This window comes from Rhinopithecus roxellana, chromosome 12, assembly GCF_007565055.1.
Source record: "Rhinopithecus roxellana isolate Shanxi Qingling chromosome 12, ASM756505v1, whole genome shotgun sequence".
In the NCBI taxonomy this organism is placed as follows: domain Eukaryota; kingdom Metazoa; phylum Chordata; class Mammalia; order Primates; family Cercopithecidae; genus Rhinopithecus; species Rhinopithecus roxellana.
In genome coordinates this window covers 90,536,910-90,561,479 of record NC_044560.1, presented here as the reverse complement: position 1 = coordinate 90,561,479, position 24,570 = coordinate 90,536,910, and the positions used below count along the sequence as shown (strand labels likewise).

The following is a 24,570-nucleotide window of genomic DNA, read 5'->3' as shown; positions in this document are numbered from 1 at the left end:
GTATGGTATTACTTGTTAGTTGCCTGTCTCTCCTGCATTAAAGCATCAACTTCATAAAAGCAGGGACTTTGTTTTGTTCACTCTCACATCCTCAGCATGTAAAATTGTCTGGCACAGAAGAAGAACTCAATAACAACTTGTTGAACAAATAAATGATGTATAGAAGCACTTCCCAAACTGGAAAAGAGCTATATATTATTATCACTGCTGCCAATAGGTGCTATGTTTCCTATTTGAGTGATGTTTTTTGGTTTTTTAGATAGTAGTCTTAACTGCAGGAAAAAGAATATTTTAAATGTGTGAGTTTTTTTGTTTGTTTTTTTGTTTTGAGACAGAGTCTTGCTCTATCACCCAGACTGGAGCGCAGTGGCATACTTCACAGCTCACTGCAGCCTTGACCGTCCAGGCTCAAGCAATCCTCCCACCTCAGCCTCCCTACTGGCTGGCTTATTTTTGTATTTTTTGTAGAGACAGGGTTTCTCCATGTTGCCCAGGGTGGTCCTGAACTCCTGGGCTCAAGTGATCCGCCCACCTCAGCCTCACAAAGTGTTGGGATTACAGGGGTGAGCCGCCATGTCCAGACTTAAATCTGTGTGGGGTTTTTTTTTTTTTTTTTTTTGAGACAGTTTCACTCTGTTGCCCAGGCTGGAGTGCAGTGGCACAGTCTTGGCTCACTGCAACCTCTGCCTCCCAGGTTCCAGTGATCTCCTGCCTCAGCCTCCCGTGTAGCTGGGACAACCAGCGCCTCCACCACATCCAGCTAATTTTTGTATTTTTAGTAGACATGGAGTTTTGCCATGTTGGCCAGGCTGATCCTTAAATATTTTAAACATCCATTATTTGACCTTGTCTCTACTTCGCTTTTTAAAAAACGAAAAAAAAAAAAAAGAAAACACAACCACTTACGCCACATGCTACAGCATGCCATTCTAATTTTTCTTTGAAATCAATTACGTAAATTGTTTTCCAGGACCTTTAAGACGTTTATGCAAATAGAAGAGAAAAGCAACCCATCTCATTGTGTTTGCTGTACTTCTTAAATTTATAAAGAAAAAGCATAAGCGACAGAAAGTGATTAACACTCAAGCACAAACTTTCCTGGCCACATAGGAGGAAGAGCACCAGTTTCAGAAGCTAAACTTCCTGAGCACTGCTGCTGGAATGACAACAGTTAGACCCCGGGCTAGAATTCCAAGTCAGGAGATAGCCTGGCTACAGAACACAATAAGTAAGGAAAGATGAAGCCTCAAAATGAAATGAAACAGAAAATAAAACCTTAAGACAGAACAAAAGCCCTGATTTATCAGAATTGTATGAGAATTTGTACCTCATCATTAAACATCTAAAATTTAAAATAGAACTTCTGAGATTTTTATGAAACTGGAGCCATTAAGGAAAGAAGAAAAGCAAGATGAATAGGGTAAGGCTAGGAGTTTAGTGGCAGTAGGTCCCCAGATCATACTCTAAACCAGATACGTTTCTGAACTGGAGTTTTAGCTTGGAGTAAAATGAACCTCTAAACAGTGGCTCATTCACAGCCATTGACTTATTGCGCATCCCTTGTTTCCCTGGCTAAGGCTTTCCAAGACTGAAGGCAACACTGTCTTTTGAGGCACAAGAATCCAATGTTTCCTGGTAGGAGCTAGAATGCAAACTGCACTGCTATCAGACAAGCCACTAGTCCATGTTTTATTTCTAAAACACTGCTCTTCCAAAAGCGTTCAGGCATTTTAATGGCTGCACTTGAACATGCTTAATTGCTGGTATGTGTATTCAAATCAAGGCTACAGAAACTCAAGTGCCTAGGCCAAGAAATTCAGAAACTAATGTGAGCCTCAGAGCAGTGTTCACTGGTGCTGTGCTTGGCTGAAGGAGACAGCACCCACGCCTCGGACCAGTGTGGTGTGGCAATACCAACCACCCTGGACATGTGTCTCAGGGTGGGTGGCGCCAACCACTCTTCTGTTCTAAGCAAAGATAGAATATTGTAGAACATGCGCCATAGCTGAATTTCAAGTGTTCATAACTCGTCTGAGTAACTGACATTTGGAGATTCCAAGAGGCCTGATTATAAATGATAGCAATAAACAAATCTCCAGGAATGACCATCGTTTACCATTCTGAACAAGCATCATTCTCAAGATTGTTATAAAGTTATTAAGTTATTAATCTAGTTTCAGGTATCTCTTATTTCTCTCCAATTTTGGTGAATCCGAGTTAGAAACCCCTGAAAACACTGGACTAGATGAATCAGCTGTGACAGCAAGCACCACAGAGATGGAAGAATGCAGGGATTCGTGTCAGGAAGAAGAGCTGGTCAAGTCCATTAGCGAGGGCCTTGTCTTGACTGTGTCCTCAGTCAGCAAAGCCATACTCTACCTCGGGGCTGGGCAGCTGGAGGTCAGGAGAATGGCTGTCCCTGATAGGGGTGCCAGCTTTACTGTTTACCAACCAGGGTTTGTCATAACAGCGAGAGAACTGAAGTGAAGTCTGTGAAACGGAAATCCAAAGGGAAGGACGGGAACAATTGAAAAAGGAACAAAAAGGGTGCACATTGGGAACAGAAAAAAATAGAAGATACTAAATTTTAAAGAAACAGAAAACAAAATAAAATGCATGTCGGTCCATCAGGATGAGAAGGACCAGGCAGGCACTAACATCCTTCATACATAACCCATCGTAACATCAAACTTGGCTGTTAGCTCCAGTGCACAGCCAGTGCCTGGATTTTCTTTCCTTTTCCCTTAAATTTTTATTTTTTTATTTTTATTTTTTAGAGACAAAGAGTCTCACTCTGTTGCCCAGGCTGGAGTGCAGTGGTGCATTCATAGCTCACTGCAGTCTTGCATTTCTGGGCTCAAGCAATCCTCTTGCCTGAGCCTCCTGAGTAGCTGGGACTATAGGTGCTCACCATCACGCTAGGCTAAATTTAAAAATTAGAGATGATAAATTTAGAAATTTGTAGAGATGGTCTTGCTATGTTGCCCACGCTGGTCTTGAACTTCTGGCCTCAAGGGATCCTCCCACCACAGTTTCCCAAAGGCTGGGATTACAGGCATGAGCCACTGTGTCCAGCCTGGATTTTCAAAAGTAGTAACACTGGACGGGCTCAAACTTAAACTGAGAACATGAGGAAATAAACATTTCTGACATAACCAGGCTGAGTGCATATTTTAATAAATGTCCTTTGGAGTCATCTTAAAGGCCATATATCTGTGTACTGCTAAGAATAGGGCAGCCTTGGTCTGTGTATTTTCATGTTTTATTTATAAAATAAAACATTTTCATTTTTATTTCTTCTCCTCACTGGAGTCTTTCAGAGGTTACTGTGAACAATGAACATCTGTGAGGGTGGGAGTGGGGAAGAAGGGCATAATGGAGATCAGTACGTACCTTGGTTCCACTGGCTGGGGTGGCTGGAGAAGATGGCATGGATGTACAGCTGTGGTTACTCTGACTAGCACTGGAGCTGGAACGAGTAGGGGAAGCTGCCCGGGAAGATGGTTTGGACCTTCGACCCCGTGAGCGGAAGGGGGTCATTCCCTGGGATGCCCCCTCTGGTAGGATGAATTTCTCTCTAAGTTCAATGTTAGTTCTACCTCGTGCTAAAAAGGAAATAAACACACACATAATATCAGTTATTCTCAAAAATGTATCTTTGATGGTTATACAGCGGCTTGACCCCATGATAACAGTTATATAACTTATATAGGTTTAGTATCATCTGTGGGTTCTTCAAAAATAGAGATAAACTCATGACACATCAGCCTTGTCAAGGTTCCTACCCATAGCAGATATGTTAACTGTATAATAAGCAAGTCTCTGTGTATAAAGAAGGAGCAGCCCACTCTGCTGTTAGTGTCTTGCTTTGCCACTGTCCCTGGAGTAAGCACACTGTGACTGCTAGAGGTAAAGCAGATGCAACAGTTCACAAACCTCTGAAATTAAATCAAAACCCCTCTTTTCTCTCTCATAGTACATGTGTACTTTTTGCTCAATTTTTGCAGGATAGAGAAAAACATTACTGAAATCGACATTGTTTAGACTCTTCTATTTGAATTCAGTCAGTAACAATCCTGAAGAAAGGAGTCCAGGAACTCAGGACAGTAAAAAGATCAGGAGAGAATCATTAAGAAGTAAACATGTAGGTGGGGAGAGAGAGAGAGAGAGAGAGACAGACATCAAGACCATGCACAAAACTTGCTAGTGAGAAATTGTTAAGTGAAAAACTGAAAACAGTACAATGCTAAAGGAGCAACTGCAGGTAGGAGAGGAACATCAAGGTGCAAAGAACATGGAGACAGCACGGGAAGCCAGTTAGCGCTGTCTTGTGGCTTTCTGGGGCTGCACAACCAGAACTTAAAAGGTGGATTCCATTGGAAGATCTTAGGCACAGCCAACACAAATGTTAAATGCGAAAGATGCTGCTAATTTAAAAGACATAATCCCTCGAGAATATGTTCTTAGATTATTTCTCACTGTAAGATGTAATCCTGCAGAACCCCTCTACCTCCTCATCCACTCTAAACTGTGTACTCTTTACAAAGTACTAGACACAGATAAACAAATGGGACTGCTGGAGAAAGGGCAATCATTATGAGCAAAATATTTGCCATTCTTTCCTATAACAGATGTTTAACTGGTCAGAAACCATAAATCTAGAAGGTGGCAGGAAATTTTGTCCACTTTCTCTTCCGTCCTACCCCATATGTCCCTCAAGGAATTTGAGGAATTTTGGTAGAATCAGGTTTTAAATCAGGTTACGTAAGTGTCCAAGCAGCATGGTTCCAAATTCCTAAATCAAATTCAAATTCTTTTCAATATATTATATGCTGACAGAACATATCAAAGTATCAGCTTAAAAGCACTCACTTGGATACCAAAACCTCTGAGTTATAGTCTAAGCTCTGTTGCCAACTGTGATTTTTTCCTGCTCTGGCCTCAGTTTCCTCAGGCTCACCAGAGACGATCAGGTCAACTAGTCTCTAAGAGCCCTGTTGTCTGGATGATCTATGACTTAATGGTCCCTGAAATGCTAAACTGTTTCCTTCCATGATCCAGTGTGTCCTTCCTCCTCAAGTCTCAACTATATGTGACCCTTGGCCGGGCAAAGTGGCTCACGTCTGTAAACCCAGCACTTTGGGAGGCCAAGACGGGTAGATCACTTGAGGCCAGGAGTTCGAGACCAGCTTGGCCAACATGGCAAAACGCTGTCTTTACTAAAAATACAAAAATTAGCTGGGCATGATGGTGCATGCCTGTAGTCCCAGCTACTCAGGAGGCTGAGGCAGAAGAATCACTTGAATCCAGGAGGCAGAGGTTATAATGAGCCGAGATCACGCCACTGCACTCCAGCCTGGGTGACAGAGAGAGACACCATCTCAAGAAAAAAAAAAAAGTTCACTTCTGAGCAAATGCTGCCAGAAAAAAAAAAAAAAAAAGATATAAGAGGAAAACTTTGAAATTGCATTGCAGTTGAAGGAAGTGACATTTTAAATGTTTTAGGAAGGGCATTCTCTAATACCATAACAGTGATATGTTCCCTATGCACTGCACAGTTCATAGAATGTGCAATAATGCACCTGACTGTAATTAGCATCCCTATGTTACAGAGAAACTGAAGTACTCACAGAGGCTGAGGTAAAGCAAAGTGGCAGTAGAGGTGGACCTAGAACCCACGTCTTCCACTTGAGTTGTCCTCTTTGTCCTCCGACCCCCAAGCCATTCCCAGCCTAGCTCTCTGCATCACCACCTACACTCGCTGTCTCCACTCTTCCCCTCAGACCACTCACGCTTCCATCCCCACCACTCACGGAAATTGCTCTGGCAAAGGTCACTGACAACCTCTATCTCAGGAGGGCAATGAAAATTGCTTAATGGCTCATGCCTGTAATCCCAGCACTTTGGGAGGCTCAGGAGGGCAGACTGCTTGAGCCCAGGTTGGAAACCAGCCTGGGTAACATGGTGAAACTCCAACTCTGCAAAAAATTAACAAATTAGCTAGGCATGGTGGCATGTGCCTGTAGACCCAGCTACTCTGGAGGCTGAGGTGGGAGGATTGCTTGGGCCTGGGAAGTCAAGGCTGCAGTAAGCTGTGATCACAACACTGCACTCTAACCTGGGTGAGAAAGATGCTGTCTCAAAAACCAAAATGACAACAAAAGTCACTTAATCTCACAACCCAAGGGACATCACTATTATGTTGGTGTGTCTTACTCCTTTGCACATTGTGTGTGTGTATACACACACATACTAAGTGTATGTATATATATGTATACTAAGTGTATACATGTGTGTGTATGTGTGTATATATGTGTGTGTATATGTATATCTAAGAGGGAGAACGGGACTGTGGACAGACCCAGCGGACATCCATGTTTTAGAAGTGCACAGAGAGGAGCTGTCAGCAAAGGAGCAGGCGTCCTTGCAGCCAGGGGAAGACAGTGTTTCAAAAACACTGACCTGACCTCAGGTGATCCACCAGCCTTAGCCTCCCAAAGTGCTAGGATTACAGGCGTTGAGCCACTCCAGAAACTTTCCTCCATGCCCTACATGTCTCATGCAAAATTTTAACTAGCTGCTATGTATTATTTCATCATATGGATGTGAATTTATTTAACCAGTCCAATATTGCATTTTTGTTTAAATATTTTAAACATTGTAGCCAATGCTGTGACAATTTGTAAAACATTTTGCATGTATCCACTATATTTCCTTAGAATCAATTTCTTTTTTCTTTTTTGAGACAGAGTCTTGGTCTGTTGCCCAGGCTGGAGTGCAGTGGCCCAATCTTGGCTCACTGTAACCTCTGCCTTCTGGGTTCAAGCGATTCTCCTGCCTCAGCCTCCCGGGTAGCTGGGACTACAGGGGCCCGCCACCACGCTTGGTTAATTTTTGGTATTTTTAGTAGAGACGGGGTTTCACCGTGTTAGCCAGGATGGTCTCAAGCTCCTGATCTAGTGATCTGCCTACCTCGGCCTCCCAAAGTGCTGGGATTATAGGCGTAAGCCACCGCACCCAGTCTAGGATAAATTTCTACATGTAGATTTTCTGGGGAGAAATTACATGATGTTTTACCTTAGGTAAAAACATCAACTGATGAATGTCAACCATGTGTCAAGGTTGACAGATGCCAGCTGATTCCAAAATGTTATATACAGTCTCCAAAATAATATGAGTATATTAAATTTACTTCATTCTGGCCAATTAGTGTGCTATGAGCATGAGTGCATACAGGAAAAAAATCTGACAATTTGTTAGTCTCTCTGCTGTTGTAACTTGCATGTGGAGGGTTACTACACACTGCTCTCTTGGTTTTGAAACCCTGTCCTCTCCTGGCTTCAAGGACCCCTGCTCTCTTGCTGACCTCTCCTCTCTGCCCACTTCTAAAACATGGGTGTCCTCTGGATCTGTCCACAGTCCCGTTCTCCCTCTTAGACTCCACTGGTGATGAGCTCACCCACTGAGGCTTCAGTCCCACCATACAGTCACATCCAACTCCAAATGTATTAGCAGGGCAGGCCTTCCCGCTGGATGCCAGAGGTTATATCCAACATCTGATTAGACACGACCAGAGCCGGGAACCAAAACCCTGGCGCCAACATAGGTCCCTCTCCCTAGGACAGTTCAGTCTATTGATTCTACCTTCAAATGCCTCTTGAATCCCTGAGCCTGTGCACGCCCCCTTGCACTCAGGTGTTTCATGGAGCACCCCCTGCCCACTGGGTATCTGTAGCAGCCTTCCCACTGGTCTCCTTGTTTCTCATCTCACCACCCACCCAGCCCTCACTCATTCTCTCATTCTGCAGAATGCATTTCTTTCTTTTTCTTTTTTTTGTTTTTTGAGATAGGGTCTCACTTCGTCAGGCTGGAGTGCAGTGACGCAAACATAGCTCACTGGAGCCTCCACCTCCCAGGCTCAAGTGATCCCCCGACCTCAGCCTCTCAAGTAGCTGGGACTATAGGAATGTACCACCTTGCCTGGCTAATTTTTGTATTTTGCAGAATAAATTTCTAAATGAAAATCTGTTAACAGTTCAGAATCCTTCCATAGTGTTTCACTGCTTATAGCAGAATTCCCCAAGTGAGGTTTTCTAGGGTTTTCCTACAAAAGGGGTTTGGTCATCTGTATTTCCCTGCTTGGGAGAGCTTTAACTCGGCATCTCCCAAATGCATTTGACCATGACTTTTCGTTTTTTTTGAGGACCACATCTTGGGGACTAGGAAGGCACAATGTGGCAAGTACCCAGGACCCAGTGGTCTGGCATCCATCACCTGGCCCCTGATGCTGACCCCTGTCCAGAGTCTTACCTGGTCGCTAACCTTGTACATTTGGCTGCAGTCCCATAGGACTACTTGTCCCCTTACTTTTTCAGCTGCTGACACTTCTGTTCATATGAACATGTGGTTTCTGTATCGAGAACATCCAGATCCCTTTTCCTGTCTGGTCAAGTGTTACCTCCTTTAAGATGTAGCTGAAGCAACACCTCCTTTTCCTTTTTCAAAACCTTTTTTCTTGAGATAGGGTCTCACTCTGTCACTCAGGCTGGAGTGCAGTATATACACACATACACTGACACACACACACACTGACACACACATACACAATTTATTTTTATTTAGTTATTTTTTGAGATGGAGTCTTGTTCTGTCGCCCAGGCTAGAGTGCAGTGGCACAATCTCAGCTCACCACAACCTCCGCCTACTCGGTTCAAGCAATTCTCCTGCCTCAGCCTCTCGAGTAGCTGGAGTTACATATGTACACCACCAAGTCCAATCAATTTTTGTATTTTTAGTACAGACAGGGTTTCACCATGTGGGCCAGGCTGGTCTTGAACTCCTGACTTCAGGTGATCTGCCCAGCTCAGCCTCCCAGAGTGCTAGGATTACAGGTGTGAGCTACTGTGCCTGGCCATATATTTATTATTATTATTTTTTGAGACAGAGTCTCCCTCTATTGCCTAGGATAGAGTGCAGTGGCATAGTCTCGGCTCACTGCAACCTCTACCTCCTGGATTCAAGCAATTCTCTTGCCTCAGCCTCCCAAGTAGCTGGGACAACAGGCTCATGATACCATGCCCGGCGAGTTTTTTTGTATTTTTAGTAAAGACTGGGTTTCACCATATTGGCGTGGCTGGTCTTGAACTCCTGACCTCATGATCCGCCCGCCTTGGCCTCCCAAAGTGCTGGGATTACAGGCATGAGCTGCTGCACCCGGCCTATATTTATTTTTATTTTTATTTTTTTATTTTTTTGAGACAGAGTCTCGCTCTGTCGCCCAGGCTGGAGTGCAGTGGCCGGATCTCAGCTCACTGCAAGCTCTGCCTCCCGAGGTTATGCCATTCTCCTGCCTCAGCCTCCCGAGTAGCTGGGACTACAGGCGCCCGCCACCTCGCCCAGCTAGTTTTTTTTTTTTTTTTTGTATTTTTAGTAGAGACGGGGTTTCACCGGGTTAGCCAGGATGGTCTCAATCTCCTGACCTCGTGATCTGCCCATCTCGGCCTCCCAAAGTGCTGGGATTACAGGCTTAAGCCACCGCGCCCGGGCCTATATTTATTTTTAAAACAGAGATGGGGTCTTGCTATGTTGCCCAGGCTGGTCTTAAATTTTTGGCCTGAAGTGATCCTCCCCACTAGGCCTCCCAAAGTGTTGGGATTATATATGTGAGCCACTATGCCCGGCCCAATACATCCTTTTCCTGATACCTTCTCCATCTTCATGGGCAGTCATCTCTTCCTCTCTCAACTATTCATTTTACCAAATAGAAGGGCAGTTTATTCACACGTTTGTTCCCTGCACTAGGCTGAGAGCTTCTGCAGGCAGGGACCATCATCTTAATTTACCTTTGGATCCCAGTGCCAGGCTTGCATTTAGGGTTTCAGTAAGTATCCGTGAAACAGAGTAGCCTCTGTTTCTCTGAAATAGCCTCTGAAAACAATAGTCTCTCAACAGTTTCAAGGAACAGATCTCGCAACCTTCATGAACTCACTAAGAAGTGCTTCCATTAAGAAGTGCTCATTATTTCATGGGGATGAAGAACAGAAGCACCAAGCTGTGTTAAAGTGAAGAGTCAGTGGCCAGTGAGGCTCACTCACTGTGTGAGCAGCTCTCTTGCACACCAGCCACAAATGCAAATCCATGAATTTTCATGACTGAAACCACAAGGTTAAATTTGACTGCCAACACCTACTACATATAGACTGTTAAAGCAATTTAAAAGAGCAAATAGCTTTCCATAAGGACAGTACAAGAAGGAAGATTATCCCATGTTAACGGCAACACATTTAACCTGTGCATTTTGTGAACTGAGAACCTGTTTAATTCTATCACAGGATCCTATGCTGATCTCCTATGTCATGACGCTGTTAGCCCCAGAGGCTACCATGAGGTAGGTACATTGTAACGCCTCATTAAATGACTGCTGAGGGCCCAAAGGGTGTCTCATTTGCTTTCCTAGCTGGGTGCATGCAGGATGCTGGGAAAATACAGTTCGTCATCCTCTTAGGGTACGCTTACACATCATAATGAAACAAATAAACATAACGAGACAGTCCCTGTTTTCACAGGGAAATCTCTAGTCAATGGTCACCTCTTGGTATAGTATTTCACTGGCTAGAGATGCAAAGATGTGTGAACAATTCCCTATCGTCATCCTTCCAGGTTACTACAGCCATGCCAAAGGCACGCAATATAGGCATTAAGGTAATCTGAGACTGTAAACGGTGGTTAGCTAGCTCCTGCACGCTTCCATGATGCCTCATTTAGAAGGTCTAAACTTGCCAGGTGCAGTGGCTCACGCCTGTAATCCCAGCACTTTGGGAGGCCGAGGCTGGCGGATTATGAGGTCAGATCAAGACCATCCTGGCTAACACAGTGAAACCCCGTCTCTACTAAAAATATAAAAATACTAGCCAGGCGTGGCGGTGGGCGCCTGTAGTCCCAGTGCTGGGGAGGCTGAGGCAGCAGAATGGCGTGAACCTGGGAGGCGGAGCTTGCAGTGAGCTGAGACTGTGCCACTGCACTCCAGCCTGGGTGACACAGCAAGACTCTGTCTCCAAAAAAAAAAAAAAAAAAGAAGTTCTAAATTCAAGTGAAAAATAAAAATAATGGCTTACTTTAATTGGGGTTTTAGAGTCTTGTCTTCTCCCTTTTATTTTCCTTCCTCTCTCTGTAATTTCCATCTTCTTGGTCCTTATGCTCTTAAGCTCACAATAGTAAAATTCCCATATTTCTGGTGCTCTCATCTCGGTCAAGAGACCAATGAATAATTAATTCATGCTAAGCCATGCCTAGCTAATATTAGCTTAATATGCTACAACTCACATGGATATTTGCATTTTATTTTTGTTTTTGTTTTGAGAGGGACTCTCGCTCTGACGCCCAGGCTGGAGTGCAGTGGCACGATCTCGGCTCACTGCAAGCTCTGCCTCCCAGGTTCACGCCATTCTCCTGCCTCAGCCTCCCGAGTAGCTGGGACTACAGGCGCCCGCCACCTCGCCTGGCTAATATTTTTTGTATTTTAGTAGAGACGGGGTTTCACCGTGTTAGCCAGATGGTCTCGATCTCCTGACCTTGTGATCCGCCCATCTCGGCCTCCCAAATTGCTGGGATTACAGGCGTGATGCGCCTGGCCAAGATATTTGCATTTTAAAAGAAAATATTTGAAGATGCAAGGCAATGAAACGATTCTTGGTAAGGAACATTTTATATACACCACTTGGAAGAAATGAAAGCTATTTCTTCAGAAATAAACTTAAAAGCGGCCAATTTTAATTAAAAAAGGTGTTAAGAGGCCGGGCGCGGTGGCTCAAGCCTATAATCCCAGCACTTTGGGAGGCTGAGACGGGCAGATCATGAGGTCAGGAGATCGAGACCATCCTGGCTAACACGGTGAAACCCCGTCTCTACTAAAAAATACAAAAAACTAGCCGGGCGAGGTGGCGGGCGGCCTGTAGTCCCAGCTACTCGGGAGGCTGAGGCAGGAGAATGGCCTAAACCTGGGAGGCGGAGCTTGCAGTGAGCCGAGATCCGGCCACTGCACTCCAGCCTGGGCGACAGAGCGAGACTCCCTCTCAAAAAAAAAAAAAAAAAAAAAGGTGTTAAGAGGGCAATTAATACTTTTACTTTGATAAACTAGAAAAGGCTGGGATAGGAAGAGGCGACAACAAACGGAAGCTGTGAAAATTGATTTCTGGGGCAATCCCAAAAGTAAAAAGTAAACATTTTTCTCAAACTAGAAGGAAACACCAAATTCTAACTAAGCAAAATGTATGTACTAGCACTTGAATTTAGTAGTAAAGGTACTTTTAATGTTTAAATTGATTCAAATATTTTCCTAACATTGGGTATTATAAAGTTAAAAAAAAGAGAAGATACCTAGTACTTGGTTGACTACTGTGATAGGATTTTCCCCCTCACCATTCTTTTCACTGGAGAAAAGATCTACCATTGAACCTACAGAACCAGACCATGATGGCCGCCACCTCAAGTTCAGTTCATCAACCACCAAAGAGGCTGTCTTTGCTAAGGGAGTTATGCTGGCCACCTGACATTGGCTGTTGCGGGCATGTTAAAATTCAGTTCTAACCTATTGTTTAACAGCTATAGGGTTTCAGTTTTACAAGATGAAGAGAATTCTGTGGGTGGATGGTGGTGACGGTAGTATGATACAAATGTACTCAGTCTTTTACTTAAAAATGGTTAGGGTGGTAAATTTTATGTTATTTGTATAACAAACTGAAAAAAATCAGTTCTATGGCAAAATGTGTCTTTTAAATCTTCATAAATGAAATTTCTTAGCTCTTCACTTATCTGGGGGAGCTAATATGTCTAATGATCAAAAACATATGCAGTACCTTAGGTACAAGTATACCTATTATCTAGGCAGGAGCACGGGTTTTCTCTCCATCCAAAACATCATGATTTCCTGTGCCATGGATAAATTCAGAAACTGAAATATCTGATTTTCACAGTACCAGGAGATTGGCAAATCTAGCTAGCAAAATATTTTCACTTTTTTACACATGACTAAAGCAACATGCAGTTTGAGATGTCTTCTACCTTTTAAAATAGCTGTGTAAAGGGAGGTAAGAAATGAGAGTGCACACTGGTGTTAAGAACCTTGTCATGCACCTTGTACTGTCCTCAGTATAGCATTCTCTGTGGTCCAGAGACCCAAGGAAATATGCAATATCAATGAGTACAAAACCTCCTGTAAGCAGTGTTTCCAGAAGTCATATTAATCCTTATAGAACTTCCAATACAGTTTTTCAAATAACTTTGTTCTCTTCTCAACCTTCACACCCTTCTACCTTACTATAATCCATCCTAGTCCTTAGGTGTTCATCGCCTAGCACCATTTTTTATTTGATTAAAGATAGCACATCCTGCCCATCACTGATAAAGTTATGAAATTTAAAACTTCTGGATTCTTTCCACAGTCAATGGATTGAGATGATTACTGAGTTCCAGGAGAGCACTCCTGCAGAGACACAGGAAAGTCTTACCTTGTTTGCTCCAAGGAATGCTAAAAAAGGTCACTAGCTTTCATAGAAAATAGCTTCTAGATGGCCGTCCCCAATTTCCTTGGGGTTCCAAATTTCAGATACTAAGATAAGGACAAAGCAAGCAGTGTTCTCCTGGGCCAGCAGCATGATGTTATCACAAACAGAGCAGGCAGCAAAGAAACAGGCAATCAAGGATTCCAAAATGCCACATGCAATATATCTTTTATTTAGTCCCATCATACATGACAGGAAAAATAGACCTTATTCATAGATTTGAAAAGGAATAAAGTTGTTTTACTGAGTTAAAGTTAAAATGGCATATATTGTTTCTCATTAAAGCAATAAAAGACGACTTCTAATTCTAAAACTAAATACTTTCAAGTTTTTATCAGAAAGTGTTTTCAAAATTAATTTTTTGTAGACAGAGTCTTGCCCTGTTGCCCAGGCTGGAGTGCAGTGGCACGATCATGGCTCACTGTAGCTTTGAATTCCTAGGCTCAAGCAATACTCCCACCTAGCTTCCAGAGTAGCTAGGACTACACAGGTGTGTACCACCATGCTTAGCTAATTTAAAAAAAATTTTTTTTGGAGACAGGGTTTCACTATGTTGCCCAGGTTGGTCTTGAACTCCTGATCCTGAGCTCCAGCAATCCTCCTGCCTCAGGCTCCCAACATACTGGGATTCCACTGTACCTGGCCCCAATTTTTTTTTAAAAAAAAGGAACATCTAATGAAAATTATTACTGCTGAACTTTTACTCTGGTTTACTGTAGTAAACACAGAATGAGTTAAAATAAGAGGAACTACTTATGGGCATATCTGAATTCATGTGAAAACTGCTGTGTTTAGCTCTGTCCTCACTCAATGCTTCAGAATATGACTATAAATCATTTCCAAAGAAGTTATGTACTGTACAGTAAACATTTCTGCTAGGTTTATAAATAAACCTTAATAATTATGCAGGCTGATCCAATAATAAACACAAAGGTGTGTCAGTCTCTGAAACATGTAACATGCTGGCTAGGGGCACATACTCTAGACTCAGATTGCCCTGAATTTGAATCTCATCTTTGCCATTTACTAGTTGTCTTTGGGCAAAATATTTATGTTTTCTATGCCTCAATTTCCTATTCTGTAAAACACAGATTAAAGCATCTACACCTCATATGAGGCATAAATGTGTTACTTGTAAAGTACTTATAACAGTCTGTGGCACATAAAACTATACAAGTATTTGTTAAATAGAAACTCAAAACAAATTCCATGGACAGTCTCAACAGTATTTTATGCACCATCAACTTGAGTAGTTAGAAAAGCTATGGTTTGGCCATTTCAAGCATTCATGAATGCAGCAGATACACAGAACCAAGAGACGTTACAGTTTAAGAAGCAAAGCCATTCTCAATGGGCTAGGTGTAAGGAAGAGGGACAAAGCTTAAAAGCCAACCTATGGGAGACTGACTGGAAATCGAAGAGCTGGAATCAGAGCGCTTTATTTTACTCCCAGGATGGTGAACTAGAATAAAAAATATGTAAACACAAAGAAACAGAGACAGGGCAGGAAACGCAGAAACTAGTCAAGAAAGACAAATTGGCAGAGAGTGGGGGAGACTCCTGTGCACCCACGTGCAGCTCTGCTAACAGGGAAAAAAGGCAAGGACACAGCTGAAGAGGATTTAGCAATTGGAATTGGTCCTCTCTTCCCTGTTGCAGTTCCCACACCCCCCTAGCTGCAGGTGCCACCACTCATTAAATTGACAGTTTCCTTATGCTTCTGGGCTGGTGGGCCAGCCTTTTCACATTTAACAGAAAGACAACCCATGGTCTTGCTTAGGTGGCCACCTGCCTTACAGGTGAATGGGCTTACACGTAGGTGTCTTCATCCTCCCTCCTGGTCTAGGGGGCTCACCAGTTCTTCCCTGGATGAGAAGGGCCTAACACCCTCCCTGAGTGTCAGTCACAGGAATTATAGGCAAAGGGATCTGAGGCACTAAGAGGGAACCTAAAGGGCTTCACCAGGCTCCTTTCTAGGATAGTGTTAATACCCCAAACTGAAACATTCGAGTAACACAATACATTCTTAATTCTCAGTACTGCATTCCTCTAGACCTACCTCCCCAAACGGCATCAACTTCTTCAGCTTTTTCTCCCTGGCCTATGCTGGCACCCCTGAGTTCTAATCTGTGCTAGTGGGATGACACCCGGGCAGCTTAACAAAATAAAAACAGACAGACCCCACCATCAGTGCCTCCTGTAATAAAAGATGACTGCTGGGGGCGTAGCTAACATGTAATTCATGCTCAGAATGGCTCTTTACCTCGGCAGGGATCATTTTTCACTAAAAATTCATCCAAGGCCATCCATCCTCCACCAACGCGGACCATCACGGTGCTGCGCAGAATACGGACCAGCCGCAACTGCTGAGAATCCCCAAACTGTAGAATCAAAAGGAAATTTAATTAATATATATGTCTTAAAGCAGATCTGTATTTTTCTCCCAAAGCAGACTGTATTCAGACAGGAATGACAATTTGATAGCTATGGGAGAATTTTTAACTCTCACAATTTTGCATTTTTATATATTTCACAAAAGGATTTTAAAAATAGAAAGGCAGAAATATCAACCTGAAGACTGGTGTCTTGATATACTTTTTTCTTTGTGAGACAGAGTTTCACTCTTGTTGCCCAGGCTGGAGTACAATGGCGTGATCTCGGCTTACTGCAACCTCTGCCTCCCAGGTTCAAGCGATTCTCCTGCCTCAGCCTCCCAAGTAGCTGGGTTTATTAGGGGTGCGCCACCACGCCCAGCTAATTTTTATATTATTAGTAGAGACAGAGTTTCACCATGTTTGTCAGGCTGGTCTCGAACTCCTAACCTTGTGATCTGCCAGCCTCAGCCTCCCAAAGGGCTGGGATTACAGGCATGAGACACCCCACCCAGCCAATATACTTTCTATTGGGATAAAATTAACTTTTAATGGTCACACCACTGCCTCTGCACCAAAAGGAGAGGTAGGAAGGCAGACAAAGTGTTAGGTCATTTGATTTTTTAAAAAGAGATTCTGCCCAATTAAAAATTCATATTCTTGGTATGCTAATTTGTTTTCCTAAAAGAAAGATGGTGGATGTCAACTTCTGAATACGGTATGCTTTAAAGCTAAATGGAAAATAGCAAATACTATTTCAAGCCTTAAGGAAATCTTTGCAAAGCATCATTATTACAAGCTTAGAAGAAAATTTGATTTTCTGCATCAGGTTTTCAGAAATAAACCCGAAGTATTTGCTAATTGCAATGTCACCAGCAGAAAAGTTTCTTCAGCTGAACAAATGATTAGGTCATATTTATACTACAATTGAGTTGAAGCAATGAATAATTGCAGCTCCCACGATGATTATAAACAGTATCCAATAGTCATTTTAGATGCTAAAACAAGCATTTCTGATTATGTTTTCCCTTTTTTCTTGCCCAAACATTCCTACTTCCCAGCTCTAAACATTTGGAGTTTCTCATGGCATAAATTATCCTCTTTCCAAAATGAAGTAAGGAGCAACAAAAGAGAAGTATGCAGAGTTTCCAAAACAAACAAACATTTGGTTGGAGAAATGGAATTCCTAAAATTATTTAATTCAGGGGTTCCTCAGGTATGGAGGTGGTAGGATTTTCAACGTTATAAAGGACAACTCTAACTTTAAAACAAGGCAGAAAAACTGAAAATGCAAGAAAGGATATCTGAGGTCATATAGCCTTCCTCCCTCAAAATTAATATATTTGTGGTAATCTTCCATATTCCTTAGCTGCTCTGACTCAAATGCACTATTTGCATGGGCAAGGCGATTGAAAAATACTGTACCCTCCCTCCCAGCCCTTTACTTTGAAAATAAAAGTAGTCCCACACCTCTCATCTGATACAATTTAAACATGTTTATACAAAGTGACTACAGCAAAACCACTGTGTGGTAGCAGCAGCACTGAACCCAGACTTGAAAGAGAATACACGTCCTGTCTTGGGAAGGAAGTTGTCCCCCCAGGCTCTGTGAGAGCCCCCCCGCAGAAGTTGGGACCCACAAGTGAAAATGGGAAGCCCTGTGGGAGGTTCTGAGACATGGAGGATTCCACCCAAGGGCAGTGCTGGCCTGAATCACTGCAAAGGGTTTTCTCTGGATGGGTGAGAGGCAGGGAGTATGCGCCTGTGCCCCAGGGTGAATCAGGAAGGAAGCCTGGGAGTACTTTATTCTTGGAATACTGTGTACTATAATTTATCACTCCATTTATTTCATGTCCCCCCCAACTTAATTTCTCACTAAAGCTCTGAAAGATTCTAACTTGTTTCTGCTAAGCTATGGGGGAAAGGAGGTTTGACCAAGCCAGTAGCCAGTGTAGCTGGGGAAGTTGAGGCCAGAGTCACGAGTGGTGGGAGGGATCACGGCAGCTCTAAAAATGGAGACCTGTGCACACCTGGTAGGACAGGGTTGTCAAGTGAGGCAAAGAACTCAGAATAAGAGTCCTAAGGGTCAGTAACTGTTGTTTCCACCTTTCAAAAGGAAAACTCCTTACAGGGACTTGAGTTTTTGCAGTGGCTGACATTAGCCGTGTGAGAGTAGGCATGTGATCTTTGAGGCCTCAGGTGCCTGTGTATAAAATGAACTTCATAATTCTGTTCCCAACATTAGAATTCATCTGACCCTCCCCAGGTCAATGGAGCACTAGAAGAGGGTGCCGGCACCCTCTTCAAAGGCACCCTAGCATTCACACACAATCACCAACTTATAGGCATATTGGACACTCTCAAGCAATGATTTTTTTTTTTAAAGTCAGTTTGTTCTCATCTTTCGTTTTTTTCTCTTATCCCCTGTTCTTCTCACTTGCCTAGAACATTTCTTTTTTTTTTTTTTTTTTTTTTTGAGACGGAGTCTCACTCTGTCGCCCAGGCTGGAGTGCAGTGGCCGGATCTCGGCTCACTGCAAGCTCTGCCTCCCGGGTTTACGCCATTCTCCTGCCTCAGCCTCCCGAGTAGCTAGGACTACAGGCGCCCGCCACCTCGCCTGGCTAGTTTTTTGTATTTTTTAGTAGACATGGGGTTTCACTGTGTTAGCCAGGATGGTCTCAATCTCCTGACCTTGTGATCCGCCCATCTCGGCCTCCCAAAGTGCTGGGATTACAGGCTTGAGCCACCGCGCCCGGCCTGCCTAGAACATTTCTATAGTGACTTGCAAGGCCTGGGATGTTTGAGGGCCTCAAATCAACTCTTAGGGTTTATAATTTCATATTAAAGAGACAGATTTTACTCATGCAACTTCCTTCCACATTGGAGGACACAGGACCCCACAGCACTCAAAAAGATCTGAAAGGTTAGAGTTACCAAGTGGAGTCAAAGCATCCAATCTTTTTTGCAAGTCTAATTTGGTCCCATTAAATCTTGGATGGCTGGCCATCATCAGCATACTTCAGGCCATGGCCAATTATGATCTCCACACTACACTTCTCAGGTACCTTGTAATTATAAAATACAGTATAAGTAACTACAAATATTAAAAAGATATTTAAACAGTACTGAAGTTCTTCAGGAATTGACTTATACATTACAAAATTTATTAACTGTCAAAAGATTCTAACATAAATAAGAACTGTGCTGTTTGGTAATCTGACTTCTAACACAGAAGTACAAAACCATTCTCTTTTTAGAAGTGGAATGGATTGATACCATAGCTTCAGTTTCCTCCACTTCATCTCCTTTATAAAAAAATTATACTTATATTCTTTTGCTGCTAAGATAGCTTTGCAATGCTGGCTTCATCAGCAGTTTCTCCACTTGGTAAGACAACCAGGTGTGACCCAGGCATGCTTCAGAGTACATCCTCTCCCCATAGCGAAGAACAGGCAGCATTAGCTACACAGACCATATCCATTGAGAAGGAGAACATTGCAAGGCACACTGTACCTGATTGCCGAGGAAGAACTATAGACAGTAAGAGTAAAGGATGGAGGAAAAGGAGGGGGAAAAAAAAAAGAGAACATTTTGTCAAATTAACACTAAGGAATGAAAATCATATCATTACGTTCTTCTGGCAAAGTGACACACACTGAACATATTCTTACCAAGCTCCTGCCATAGGGATGTGGTTTTCATTTTCTTTTTTTTTTTGAGAGTCTCGCTCTGTTGCCCAGGCTGGAGTGCAGTGGCGTGATCGCGGCTCACTGCAATCTCCAACCCCGGGGTTCAAGCAATTCTCCTGCCTCAGCCTCCCTAATAGTTGGGATTACAGGCGTGCACTACCAAGCTGAGCTAATTTTTGTGTTATTAGTGGAGACGGTGTTTCAACATGTTGGCCAGGCTGGTCTCGAATTCCTGACCTCAAGTGATCTGCTCACTCGCCCCTACCTCCCAAAGTTCTGGGATTACAGGTGTGAGCCACCACGCCTGGCCAGGGATGTGGTTTTATAAACTATGAACTAACTCTCCACTCTGTATGTTGTTCTTGTTAATTCATTTCTCTCATAATTAAAAACAAAAAACAAGAAAACAAAACTCAACAAGCAGGCATAAGATTACCTGGAGCTTTATTAACTAAATGCCCCAGGTTATATTCAAGGCAGATTCACCCAGTGCTCCTCAGGAAACTGTAGCATGGGGTGGATTTGATGAACTTTGAGGACATTTTGGATATACTAATGAAACATGGATCTTCCTGTGTTTCTTAGTGCAATCTAAATCCTCTTTGCCAATCAGAGATTTTTCTTAGGACTTTAGAGAATCCCGATGAGCTGTTGATATATTTTAGGAGACCTGTTTCAGATTCTTCCATGTCCCTGACCCTGGTCCCAAAAGAAGCTAAAACGTAAGTATAGTTCACTGTCAGTTATCGCCACACCTAGCATGGCTTTCCAGAGAAGACCACTGAGCCTGATGTCTCCTCAGCGCTCCTGGGCCCCACTTGTAGCCCAGTTCAGAGCAGACACAGTATCTGTTGGGGCTTCAACAGTTTCCCCAGGCCTCTCTAGCCTGGGAGCCACTCAGGCTCACAATGACCATCTCTTTGGGAGTAAGTGGTCAGTCATTAGATATAATTGTTTCCAAAGGTACCTTCATCCCCCTAAAGACTTTGTCAGATGTGAAGTGACAGCTCTGAAATATCTCCTATCTTAAAACTCAAATACAAACTACTGCTATCTAAGTAGATATGGACTAGTTTTCAGATGGAACAGGGCACCTGACACTTGGCATCTATAGAGATGAGGTCAGACAGTGACCACATCTCAAGTCCGATGGGCTCTGGGACTCTAAGCAACAGGAGGAAAAGGTGGGATCAGCCACATATGAGAAACCACCACCACAAAGTATTGGTTTTTCTCTTCCTTACCCGGTATTTATTCTCTCCGATCTGCTCCACCTGAAACCTTTTTGCACATTTGCACTGAGCCACTTGTCTTGTAACCTATTGGTTGTGAACAAAAAGAAAAGTGTAAAGGGTAGAGTAAGACTTTCTATTTAGAGAAACAAAGATTTTTACACATAAGCAGGGAAGCTATTCAATATTTACTTTTTTTTTTTTTTTTTTTTTTTGAGATGGAGTTTCACTCGTTGCCCAGGCTGGAGGACAATGGCACGATCTCGGCTCCACTGCAACCTCCGCCTCCTGGGTTCAAACAATTCTTCTACCTCAGCCTCCTGAGTGGCTGGGATTATAGGCACGCCCAGCTAATTTTTTGTATTTTTTTTAGTAGACAGAGGGTTTCTCCATTTTGGTCAGGCTGGCCTTGAACCTCAGGTGACCTGCCTGCCTCAGCCTCCCAAAGTGCTGGGATTACAGGCATAAGCCACCACGCCCGGCTCATTATTTACTTTTTAGGCATTTCAGGCTTCTGACATATGCATTTATCGTCTGTTCCAAATTAGTGTATGTTCTTACTAAGTGAACTAATTGAGACACTGAGAAAGAAAAGGCATGAAAGAAATTCCCAAGTGACTGTGTAACACATTATTCCTGCTTCAAAATTCCTTCAGAGAAAATTGCTAATATGCTGGCATCAAAATCATATTATTAATAAAGCAAATTATGAACTGCTTTAAATTTCACCCTAGGAGCCTGAGATTCCCTGGAAGTCCTGGTGTGTTCCAGGGTCACTCCTAAGACCTATTCCAGCACCTCTCCCTTCCCAAGATCTGTTATCAACAGATGCTAGGATTTCCAGATGGCACTAATCAATTTGGTAGTTTCAGTGTGGTAGTTTTTCTTTTTTTTTGAGACAGAGTCTCGCTCTGTCGCCCAGGCTGGAGTGCAGTGGCGCGATCTTCGCTCACTGCAAGCTCTGCTGCCTCCCGAGTTAACGCCATTATCCTGCCTCAGCCTCCCTAGAAGCTGGGACTACAGGCGCCCACCACCACACCTGGCTAATTTTTTTTGTATTTTTTAGTAGAGGCAGGATTTCACCATGTTCGCCAGGATGGTCTTGATCTGCTGACCTTGTGATCTGCCCGCCTTGGCCTCCCAAAGTGCTGGGATTACAGGTGTGAGTCACTGCGCCTGGCCCAGTGTGGTAGTTTTTAACAAGGCAGAAAGCATGATGGGTATACACCATTTTAAACATTATATTTTACCCCCCTTTTAAACATTTATTTTTATTTTTTGAGACAAGTCTTGCTCTGTTGCCCAGGCTGGAGTGTAGTGGCATGATCACAGCTCACTGCATCTTTGACCTCCCATGCTCAAGTGATTCTTCCACCTGTCTCCTGAGTAGCTGGGGCTATAAGCACTTGCCACTATACCTGGCTAATTTTTTTTTTTTGGGGGGGACAGACAGAATCATACTATGTTGCCCAGGTTGGTCTTGAACTGCTGGGCTCCAGTGATCCTCCCATGTTGACCTCCCAATGTGCTGGGGCTACAGATATAAGCCACCATGCTCAGTTCATTTCAACCCTTAAATGCTACACTGGTAGACCATTTCCCTAGATTCCAGGTAGCATGCTCAGGAGTAAGATGAGTCTATCTCAAACACAGGACAAGTGAACCAGGATGAATATGGTACCCTGCAAAGGTTCTCTGTAAACTTCAGAGCACCACACAGACATGACTCACTTGAGTAATCTATCTAGCCTGAGCTAGAGCTCAGATGTCAGAGATCCTCTGGGATGCTTTGAAATGCTATCTAAAAAGAGATCTCAAAATAGAACTCCAAATAATTATCTCCCAACAGACAGGTCAAAGGCTAATATGATCATTGAACCCAACCAAATTCAGGATATTATAAACCTATAGCCAGAAGTATACTCAAAATATAATTATTTCCCTTACCTCATCTTCAATTTTATCTGCATCGGTTGTTGGTCGATACGCATCCTTGTTGGGATGAAGAGCAGCCACAAATTCATAATAATCAATGTAACCATCCCCATCTCGGTCAAAAATGTCAGCCACAGCAGTCATTTCTAATTTGGTGGTGGGGAACTCTGGAGGAAAGGAATCATATTTTGAAACTTAAAAGAGGGCTTACTTGTTTGGTTAGCAGTTAGAGAAATACCTTTTTTTTTTTTTTGAGACAAGGTCTCGCTCTGTCACCCAGGCTGGAGCGCAGTGGCACAATCTCAGCTCACTGCAACTTCCGTCTCCCAGGTTCAAGCGATTCTCCTGCCTCAGCTTCCCAAGTAGCTGGGAATACACGTGCCTGCCACCAGGCCCGGCTAATTTTTTGTGTGTTTTTAGCAGAGACGAGGTTTTGCCATGTTGGCCAGGCTGGTCTTGAACTCCTGGCCTCAAGTAATCCACCCATCTTGTCCTCCCAAAGTGCTGGGATTACAGGTGTGAGCCACCACGCCTGGCCAGAAATACTTCTTAAGAGCAAAAAAATTTATGTCTTGATTTTTCCTGAAAAGTAATACATATCCACTTATAGGCTCCCCTACCCCAAATGCAATGAAAAAAAGGTAATATTCCACATTTCAGATATACCAAAAAGCATAAACATAACATTACAACCACCCACAGACCTACCACTCAAGAATATACTTATCCACCCTACAATTATTGAATATTTAGATTATTTCAGAATAGTGACAGTTTGGAATTAATAGTATGAAGTTTTCCTATGTTTAGATTACTGTCTTAGATTCTTGACAAACTGCTATACAAAGGGAAGTGTGAATCATATTGTTTCCCAGCTGAAAACCTCTGGTTAACCACTGTCTTTTTTTTTTTTTTTTTGGAGACAGTCTCACTCTGTTGCCCAGGCTGGACTTCAATGGCACAATTACAGTTTACTGCAGCCTTGACCTCCCCAGGCTCAGGAGATTCACCTCAGCCTCCCAAGTAGCTAGGACCACAGGTGTGCCACCATGCCTGTGACACCTGCCTCCCAAAGTGCTGAAATTACAGGTGTGAGCCATAGCTCCTGGCCAGCTTCAGAAAGATTGTTTAGCTAGAATATCATCGCTTCTACAAAGTGCAAGGAATCCAGGCGTGACCCATGTTTGGAATGATGACTAGACTCACTGGATGCTAAAATGCCATCGATAAACTCCTGACGTGTTATCTTCCCATCCTGGTCCTTATCAATGCGCCGGAAGAAATCCATCACTCGAGACTTTTTGTGATTCATCCAACGCATATACTTTTTCCTCCAGACATCAAAGTCAAAGTTGGCAAATTCCTTCAACTACACAGAAATCAGAAGTGTCACTAAGATTTATTTTTTGGGCCCTCAAGAGTTGCCCAGAGCATACCAAACTTTCAGACATTCAGTAAAGCCATGCTTCCAGGGGGCACCAACAATGAAATCTATGTGTCTGCTTCTTTTGTGAAGGCACAATCCGGCTCCTTCACTTAAAGCCATGACTATTTACACGAGCTGCGGTATAATGGAATAGCAAGAGAAACAATAACTGAACCACCATGGAAAATATGGAGCACATAGAATGAGAATGGGTGAAGCCAGCCTTGCTTTCCCTTTGGGCTTTTCAAAGGATCACTCTCTTAGATGCAAGGGAATGGATTCTAACTCAGAAGGGAGATCCTTAGCACTCCTCAATTATGTTGTTTTGAAAGGCATTATAATCACACATAGGGCTAA

At 43.2% G+C, this 24,570-nt stretch overlaps 1 protein-coding gene across 18 annotated transcripts in view; it reads right to left on the bottom strand.

The window, feature by feature from the left end:
- Positions 1 to 24,570, bottom strand: part of LOC104675570 (microtubule-actin cross-linking factor 1) — a 392,257-nt gene that overhangs the window by 3,721 nt on the left and 363,966 nt on the right. For 9 of the 18 annotated variants that reach the window (XM_030942495.1, XM_030942497.1, XM_030942493.1 and 6 more), the window contains 8 exons: positions 23,994 to 24,156; positions 22,800 to 22,954; positions 20,865 to 20,939; positions 19,445 to 19,462; positions 15,823 to 15,940; positions 14,953 to 15,021; positions 3,394 to 3,605; positions 2,380 to 2,490 (listed from right to left, as the gene is read on the bottom strand). In XM_030942495.1, the coding sequence (XP_030798355.1) occupies positions 2,380 to 2,490; positions 3,394 to 3,605; positions 14,953 to 15,021; positions 15,823 to 15,940; positions 19,445 to 19,462; positions 20,865 to 20,939; positions 22,800 to 22,954; positions 23,994 to 24,156 (921 nt within the window). The remainder of the gene's footprint in view (positions 1 to 2,379; positions 2,491 to 3,393; positions 3,606 to 14,952; positions 15,022 to 15,822; positions 15,941 to 19,444; positions 19,463 to 20,864; positions 20,940 to 22,799; positions 22,955 to 23,993; positions 24,157 to 24,570) is intronic. The other 9 variants (XM_030942512.1, XM_030942505.1, XM_030942510.1 and 6 more) reach the window with 6 other exon arrangements.